This window comes from Echinops telfairi, unplaced genomic scaffold, assembly GCF_000313985.2.
Source record: "Echinops telfairi isolate 266 unplaced genomic scaffold, ASM31398v2 ScPeMD7_5;HRSCAF=22, whole genome shotgun sequence".
NCBI classification, from domain to species: domain Eukaryota; kingdom Metazoa; phylum Chordata; class Mammalia; order Afrosoricida; family Tenrecidae; genus Echinops; species Echinops telfairi.
Genome location: NW_022103901.1, coordinates 14,676,273 through 14,685,330, shown reverse-complemented (window position 1 = coordinate 14,685,330; position 9,058 = coordinate 14,676,273). Strand labels below are relative to the sequence as shown.

General features: G+C 58.0%; 1 protein-coding gene across 1 annotated transcript; it reads left to right on the top strand.

Annotated features, from left to right (window-relative positions):
- The first annotated feature begins 3,973 nt into the window (after positions 1 to 3,973).
- BCKDK (branched chain keto acid dehydrogenase kinase) lies at positions 3,974 to 8,536 on the top strand. Its single transcript, XM_004705642.2, has 12 exons — positions 3,974 to 4,071; positions 4,597 to 4,952; positions 5,093 to 5,161; positions 5,257 to 5,367; positions 5,845 to 5,892; positions 5,979 to 6,098; positions 6,184 to 6,282; positions 6,689 to 6,762; positions 7,111 to 7,239; positions 7,341 to 7,430; positions 7,832 to 7,990; positions 8,087 to 8,536. The coding sequence occupies exons 2-12, from the start codon at positions 4,749 to 4,751 to the stop codon at positions 8,229 to 8,231; spliced, it is 1,248 nt and encodes a 415-aa protein (XP_004705699.2). The 5' UTR covers positions 3,974 to 4,071; positions 4,597 to 4,748; the 3' UTR covers positions 8,232 to 8,536.
- Positions 8,537 to 9,058: the final 522 nt, after the last annotated feature.

Below are 9,058 nucleotides of genomic sequence, written 5' to 3'. Positions count from 1 at the left end.
ATACATTCAACCACTGTGTCAAACACTGTGGGAAACAAAGATTTCTCCCAAGTCGTCTCCCCCAAATCTAGGCCAAACTTAGCTGCTTGCGACACGTGGCAAATGACTATACACTTGGAGGTCATCAGAAGTAGTTCAGGGCTTATTCTCCCTCAGGGTTATCAGCCATCTACAGCCAGCAGACACCACTGTTTATCCCACAACAAGGAGGGCCCACTCCCTTCTGATAAGGATAGTAGTAGATTGTTCCCCTGAAGGAGAGCCCAGAGAGGTCAAGCCCACTCAAGGATGACCAAGGTTAGGCCGCCATCATGAATCTAGGGTCCGCCCTTCTTGTCACATGTATACCCCAGCTCATCCCCTTCCTATTGTATAGCTTCTGCCTATTGTATAGCCCCTCCCTATGGTGTGTATGCCTGTTATACGACCCCTTCCTGTGACATGTGTGGTTACCTGTAATCATGCCCCCAAAGAAGATATAAGCCTGGGTTAGCTAAGCATTGGGAGCAATAAATTGACGCACCTCGCACCTCGCCTCGCTCTTCTGCCCTGGGCCCACGCTGAACACAGACCTGGCTGGTAAGATCATGGCCGCCTAGGAGGTAAGCATGCTACCATGAAATATGTCTGACTCCATTATTCCAATCTCTTCCATCTCTCAGGTTTTCTTTGACATTACTAGAATCTTTATATATCCTAACCGTACAATTGCACCTATTGAACCCGTGATTAGTTGGGGGGGCTGGCTCTTCCCCCACAATGCACATTTGCACATATGCTGCCATCATTTTCATAGCATTCTCTCCCCACTTGAGCCCCTGATATCAGCTCCCCATTTGACTCTAATTCTTTTTTTAAATTAAAAGATCATTTTTTGGCAGCTTTTCTCACAATGCATACATCAGTTGTATCAAGCATATTTGTATGTATGTTGCCATCATTCTTTTTTAAACGTTTACTTTCTATTTGAGCCCTTGGTATCAGCTCCTCTTTCCCCCCTCCCTCCCTTAAGACTAATTAGACAGCCTCCTCGGTCTACTGAGGAGCAACTGGTGGCTTTGAACTGCCGACCTTGCCCTTAGTAGCTCAATAGATAACTCACCATGCCAACCCAGAAGGAGCCCAATGCCTTACCCCTTACAGAAGCCCTGGTGTCATAGGGGTTACACATTGGGCTGCTAACCACAAGGTCAGCAGTTCGAAACCACCAGCCGCTCTGCCAGAGAAAGGGAGACTCCCTGCTCCCATGAGCGTTACATTCTCGGGAGCCTACAGGGACCTTTCAGTTCCACCCTATCCCAGAGGGTCGCTGTGAGTTGGCTGGGCGGGCGGTGAGACTGCAGCGGGTGGGGAGTGCAAGTCCAGTCTTCGTCGCTGGGGGGCAGCAGCGGGTGAAGACCGCGTCCACTCGGGCGGGCGGGCGGCCGGGTCAGGCGGGGTGAGCTCCGGACCAGGCGCCTCGCCCAGGCCACGTGAGCACCCCGGTCCCGGCAGCGGCCGGGCGCTCAGCCCTCGGAGTCTGCGCATGCGGCCTCGCCTGCCAGGACCACCTCTCCTATCTTCAAAGGCTGGTCCGGAGTGGGGAGGCCTCCTGCATCCACTTCCCAGCCTCTGCCAGGATGTTATGGAAAAGGGTGGGAGGGGAAGAGGAAATCCAGAGGCTGGGGAAGCCCCTTCCTTCTTTAGGGTCTGCGCAGACCGGCCCCTGGCTCCTCAGCTGTTTCACTTAGCCCTTTGGGAGAAATGTAAATGTTTTCCAGTATTTACACAATACATAGCTGCAGTGAAGAAGGCATCCCGCTATCTATCTGTGGTTGGTGGCGAGCAACAGGTTATTTTGACTTGTGGTGCCCTGATGCACGGGGAAAATGCGAGGCTGAAAGGCTGGGTGTCCCTGTGGCGATGTGAAATGGTTAGATTTCTCGGGTGGGAAATACCTCGGTTCTTGGCTTGGCACAAGAAAGAATTCACGCCGAAGCCTGGCTTGTGATCCAAGTGGGTTTTTATAAAGGATGGAAGAAGTTTCAGGTTTCACAGTCTCAAAAGTGTACATGCTATTGCGGGAAAGCTTGCCAATGCGAGCATAATCCGAACTGGGGCTCACCACTGACCAGGGGCAACCTTGTGGGACTGCTCACCCACACGTGGTGACCTGAGGCCAGAGAGACCGTGGCACAGCCAAGAGGGCACAGGAGCAGGGTCAAGGACAGCAGGCAGAGGGGCCGAAGGGGCTGGCCGGCCGGCGCCTGCCACTAAAGTATTTAAACCTCTCGCTGGGGGGCCTGAATTGGAGCATGCCCTCAGTTAAAGTCTTTATGGGGGGGCTAAGGCTCATCTGATTCTCTTCCAACCTCCTCTGTGGGGCCCTTCTGGCCTGGGGAGGGACAACCCCCTCTACTCTGCTACCTAACAAAATGACGTATCTGCCTCTTCTAGTCAGTAGTGTTTTGTAACTCCCACCAGGCGCATAAACTCCCTGCCATCGAGTCGGACCCAGTAGGGCAGAGTAGAACTGCCCCATGGGTTTCCCGGGCTGTAACTCTTTTAAGGGAGTAGAAAGTCTGGATTTTCTCCCACAGAGGGTGTGTGACACACTCACTAATACAGAGGATTGGTCGGTTTTGCTGGGTAGATGAGCGAGCCCGTACTTAGCATGAGGGGAGGGGACCACGTGACCATCAAGAAAGACCCTCCCCCTGCTGGAAGTGGCAGAGGCAGCGGAGACTGTAAGCTCAGGTCACGTCGCAGAGTCTGAACGAGAGTTAGGAGCAGAGGAGCAGGCCTGACACCCCCAGGCAGGAAGCTGGCTTGCAGAATGGGGTGCCCCTTGGGCATTTGTCAGCCCTCCGGGAGAACCAACGCTTGCCCAAGCAGGGCAGAGGCCAAGGGACTGCGAGGCTTAGAGAATGAGAATCATGCCTGTTGGCCTGGCTGAGAAGAGGCAGTGCAGACATAAGGGTTGTATCCTTAATGCTTCCTGATCCTGACTCCCCTAATTAACCCCCCAAACTGTGAGTTAAAAAGAAGATGAAAACACAGTGGCAGATAAATGGTGGCAGCAGAATTAGGGGACAGCGCAGTGAACTTCACTGCCCACAGATTGAGGAAAGTGATGGCCTTTGGGCAGGAGGCTAGCTGATACTTAGGGCCCCTTTAGGCACTTAAGCATAGGTTTGCCAATCCTGGAAGTCGAGTTGAGGCTTAGGGACTGAGCGTTATTTGTGCCTCTGGGTACTTATTGCAGAAAGAACTTTGTAACTGTCTGCCTGAGCAGGGGAGGCTAGGTTTAGGAGCTGAGGGCTGGAGACAGACCTGCCAGCCTGAAGCGTGGCTGAGAAGAGGTGGTCCTGATTAAAAAACCCCAATGTGCTTTCACCTGAATGGTAGCCTCCCCCGGCAGGCTGAATGAATGATGATAACAATGCCACGTTGATGGTGCGAATTCCGGATTTTACACTGCCCCAGGCACTTGACAAACATATACATGTGACCCACACGGCAACCATGAGATTCATATAACATTTTACCAATACGGAATTAAAGCACCGGGCTGCCATCTGAAAGAGCCGCAGCGCGAAACCACCAGCCGCCCCGCGGAGAAAGGCTTTATACTCTGCTCCGTAGCACCACTGTAGCATCACTGTGAGTAGGCATCTCTCCTGGATGGCAGTGAACTAGGAAGTTTCCTTTCCCATAAATGAACTTGGAAGGAAAAGGGCAGGGGGTGTGTTTTGCATCTGCAGGTTTTCTCGCCCTCTCCTCGTTTGCTCCCGGGAGCTCCGTTTACAGATTAGGAGAGAGAAGCCGTGATAATGTATCCGGGAGCCCTGGCGCCGGGCGCAGCGTCCAGATAGATGGGCTGGTGCTGGGGTCCGGAGAACGTAGCACCAAACTACAGCTCCCGGGAGGCCTCGGGCGTTCACAACCCGCGTGACGTCACGGCGGCGGAGGGCGCAGGCGGCTCGGCCTGCCTGCTGGTCAACTGTTGGGGCGGTTCCGCTCGGCCCCCGGCCCCGACCCTGGCCCCGGCCCCGCGCTGAGAGGGCCAGCTTCCCAGGCCCGGCCATCGAGGTACCGCAGGGCGCGGCTGCTGCCGCGACCCTCGCGCCGAGTGCGGGAGCGCGCGCGGTCGGAGGGCGAGGTCCGCATCTGCCAGATGCGGTGCCCGGGGGTCCTGAGGGATCGGCAGCGTGGGCACGCGGGGAAGACTCGCCGGCAGCGGCCTTGCTGCCCTTGGCCCCGGGCGCCTAGGGCTGTGTTTCAGCGGGTAGGCCAGGGCGCCCGCCCCGGGGCTCAAGGCGCTGGCAGGGTCAGCCCCGCCTCGGAAGGAGGGTGCCGGCACCCAAGGGGTGGGGCGAGGTTTTCGGGTTGGAAAGGACCCGCCTCTCCCTGCAGACCTCTGCCCGAAGGAGCCGCAGGTTGGAGCATGGCCGCCCCGGGAGGCCAGCTGGTCCAGGCTCGCCCGTATCTTAGGGGATGTGCCTGGCAGCATGGGCAGAGATCGCCCAGGTGGAGCCGGTGCCCACGTGGGCAGGTGGTGCCAAGGGCCCTGGGCGCCGTTCCTTACAGCTCCCTCTTCCTTCTCCCCGCTGCTAGATGGGAGCCGCACCCCGGGGGCTGAGCTGGTCGGCACATCGCTGCACCCCTCACCCCTGAAGCCAGAGACGAGCCCTTCTTTACCCGGTTTTGGGGGTCGCCTCCAGCTGCCCGGTCCTCAACTCGAGTAGCCGCTCCAGTCCCGACAAAGGATGAGAAAAATGATATTGGCGTCTATGCTGGGGAGCGGCGCCCGGGGCGCGCCTCCACTCCGGCCCCTCCTGGGGTCCCCACTCGCGCTCCGGACCCGCTCCACCTCCGCCACCGACACACACTACGTGGAGATGGCCCGCGAACGCTCCAAGACGGTCACCTCCTTTTACAACCAGTCGGCCATCGACGTGGCAGCAGAGAAGGTGCGCCACTGGTGGAGAGGCCCAGCCCCTGGTCCGGGCGGGGGTAGGGGGTGGTGGGGTGGTGGGGTGGTAGTGGGGGCTTAGGCCGGGAGGGCGAGGTGTTGGGAGGTCTCAAGCCCAAGACTCCTCTGCCCCTCTAGCCCTCGGTTAGACTTACGCCCACCATGATGCTCTATTCCGGCCGCTCACAGGATGGTAGCCACCTTCTGGTAAGAGGCCTGCCCCCGATTTTTCCCTTGGGTCCTGGAGCTCTGCCCCAGCTACTCAGGTCTCCCACCTGTTTTGCTCCCCTTTGTTTTTCTAGAAAAGTGCCCGGTATCTGCAGCAGGAGCTCCCGGTGAGGATCGCTCACCGCATCAAGGGCTTCCGCAGCCTGCCTTTCATCATCGGCTGCAACCCCACCGTCCTGCACGTGGTAAGGGGGTGTGTTGCCCCAGTAGGAAGATCTTGGATCCCTGTGCCTACCTGTGGGACAACTGTGGAGCCTGGGAGGGCAGACACCTGGTGGCGTAGGGGGGGTTACCCCTTGAGCTGCTAACTGCAAGGTTGGCAGTTCAAAACCGCCAGCTGTTCTGCAGGAGTAAGACGAGGCTTTCTCTTTCTGTAAAGAATTACAATATTGGAAACCCACAGAGGCAGTTCTACCCCAGCCTGTAGGATTGCTATGAATTAGAACGGACTCGGCAGTGTTTTGTTTGGGGTGTAGACAGGCAGTGTTGCCTGCCCAGAGATTTCAGGGCAAAGATGTAGCTTTCAGAGGGCAGCCCGTGCATCAATTGGAGGCTTGGAAGCCCATGATGGGGGCTCTAATTGAGTGAGTGGTGTATGTGGATGGGTAGGCATGGCGTGCTGCTCACGGCAGCCCAGTGACTCATGTGCTTCTTCCTCCCAGCACGAGCTGTACATCCGTGCCTTCCAGAAGCTGACAGACTTCCCTCCGGTGAGGGGAGGGGCGGGCAGGGACAGGGTGAGGGGCGGGTGGTGCAGACAGGGCTGACAGCTGCAGCTCACCACTCTGGCCTGCAGATCAAGGACCAGACTGAAGAGGCCCGGTACTGCCAGCTGGTGCGACAGTTGCTGGATGACCACAAGGATGTGGTGACCCTCCTAGCCGAGGGTCTTCGGGAGAGCCGAAAGCATATCGAGGTCAGAGGCAGCTGGCATGGGCCCGGGTCTGATGGGGGGAGCTGGGGAGGGCTGCAAGGATGCTGAGGGCCCTACCCTTTCCCAGGACGAGAAGCTTGTCCGCTTTTTCTTGGACAAGACCTTGACGTCGCGGCTTGGGATCCGCATGTTGGCTACGCATCACTTGGCACTGCACGAGGACAAGGTGGGAGGATTTGAACTTGAGACTCAGCTGGGAGTGGCAAGGGTGGCCATTTGGGTTGGGGACTTGGATCCAGGCCTGCAGGTGGCACTTGGGCTGCTTCAGCAGATCTGAATGTGCAAATACTTGGTGGACAAGGAGCAGCTCTGGTGGCGTAGTGGTTATGCATTTGGCTGGGATACGCAAGGTCAGCAGCTCAAAACTGCTCCAAGGGAGAAAGACGGGCTTTCTACTCATCTGGAAAGAATTGCATTCTCAGAAACTCAAAGGGGCAGGTCTAGCCTGTCCTGTAAGGGTGGCTTTGAGTCAGCCTGGACTCGAGGGCAGTGAGTCTGGTTTGGTTCTGGTTTCTGGTGGAGAAGGACGGAAGGGGCTGTGGTACAGTCCTAACTCCTCACCTTCTTGGCAGCCCGACTTTGTTGGCATCATCTGCACTCGCCTTTCACCAAAGAAGATTATTGAAAAGTGGGTAGACTTTGCCAGGTAAGGTGAGAAGAGCCAGGGGGCAGATGTCTTGGGAACAGGGAGGCTTGGGGGAAGGAGCCCTTTCCCCGGCACAGTCTAGGGCAGGGCTTTTTGACCTGGACCTTTATGGCAGACAGTTCTTTGTTGTGGGGACTCTCCCAACCATGCCTGTTTAACTGGTCACAAACACCCCTGGCATCTGCCCACCATGCATGCAGGGTACCCGTCCCCGTCGGCTCTGACTGCTGCCTCCTGAAATTGCTAAGTGTTGGGGGGAGTGGAATTTTTTTTGGGGGGGAGGGGATTATAACATAGTAGAGAACCAATTATCTGGGAACCCACCTGAACCCCTACTGTCATCCTCAGACGCCTGTGTGAACACAAATATGGCAATGCCCCCCGTGTCCGCATCAACGGGCACGTGGCTGCCCGTTTCCCCTTCATCCCCATGCCACTGGACTACATCCTGCCCGAGCTGCTCAAGAATGCCATGAGGTGGGCTGCCTGGCTCTTTGGCAGGAGGGGGAGAAGGGGGGGCGGTGCTAGGGGCAGGAGTTGGGGTGCCACCATCTGCCGGGTCTACCCTTCCTGTGCAGGGCTACAATGGAGAGTCACCTAGACACCCCCTACAATGTCCCCGATGTGGTCATCACCATTGCCAACAACGATATCGATCTTGTCATCAGGTTTGTCCTAAGTGGGGAGTAAGGGGTATGTGTGTGTGGTGGTGGGGGGGCGAAAAGAAGCAGGCACTGATGCTGATTTACAATTTACTGCATGACCCAAACCAGCACCAGCAGGACCCCCTAGGCTGGGTGCTGGGTCAGCTGAGAGGACTCTGGTCCAGAGATTCTCAGGAACTGGACATCAAGAAATCCAGGATTCAAGGGGCCTGGAGTTGAGAGTCAAGAGTGGGTGGGCAGTGGTGCTGGGTTAGTAGGACAGGATCTGTTCTGGGGCAGGTCAACCCAGTCTCCAAGGCACCCGTGGGGCCGGATAAAAGAAACCAAGCATGGCACAGCCAGGGGCTGGGTGGGATGGTCAGGCAGGCAGACTCCACAAGCCCCCATGATCGGCATCCTGCTAGGATCTCAGACCGGGGCGGGGGCATCGCTCACAAGGACCTGGAGCGGGTCATGGACTACCACTTCACCACGGCCGAAGCCAGCACCCAAGACCCCCGGATCAGCCCCCTTTTTGGCCACCTGGACATGCTCAGTGGTGGCCAGTCAGGACCTATGCACGGGTGAGGCCCTGCTTGGCCTGGATGGAGGGGCGGGGGTGGGGTTCCAGGGGACCCAGGCCTCTGAAGCTGTCCGTTCTGCCTCCTGCTCACCCCCAGCTTTGGCTTCGGGCTGCCCACGTCTCGGGCCTACGCGGAGTACCTCGGCGGTTCCCTGAGCCTGCAGTCCCTGCAGGGCATCGGCACGGACGTCTACCTGCGACTGCGCCACATCGATGGCCGTGAAGAGAGCTTCCGTATCTGAGCCGGGGCCGGGGCTGCCCGCCCGCCCGGCCGGGGCCAACACTCCGTTGTCGCCAGGGCCTTCCAGCTCAGGCAGAGTCCCAACCTGCTCCACTCGCTGCTGCATCTTGGGCCACACAGGTCCTCAGACAGGACTTACGGGGAGCTGGGCACCCCCACCCTCAGTCGGGCCCTCTGCTTCCCTGCCTTCAGGGCTCAGAACGGGGGGACAGGGACCCCTGATGCCTCCAGCACCAGCTCCACCATTCCCGTCTGGGGGCTACCCCTCCACCTGCTGTTTGTTATTAAAGGTCACCTTTGAATGCCCTCTTGGGCCCACGTGTGAGGTAGGCAGGGGAACAGTTGTCTTGGCCCTAGTCAGCTTTCTTAGCCCCGCTGTCCCTGCAGTCCAGGAGTGAGCAGGCCCTAGAGGCCTCTGGCTCAGGTGAGCCGATGCAGGTGGGCATGGCCCCCACAGGTAGGGCCTTTCTTTGATAGATTGTGCTTCTGGGACCCAGGCTGGCCCAGCTCCAGGTCTGTTCTCGAGCTGGAGGTGAAGGTCACAGACTGGGCAGCCTCCTGAGACACCTGACTCCGGAGCTGGAGCAAAGTTAAAAATACTGCCCTCCATCTGTGCCTGCCCCCGCCAAGGAAGGGGACAGGCGAGGAGGTTTCCTGGCAGGTCCCAACAAGGACTAGGGGCCCGAGGAGGGGGCTTAGGAGCTGGGTGAAAGGGCCCCGAGGAGGGGGCTTAGGAGCTGGACGAAAGGGCCCAAGAGAGCAGACAGGCTCAGGGTGACACTTGGTGGAGGGACACGTGAAACGGAAATTTCCAGGAGCTGTTCAGGT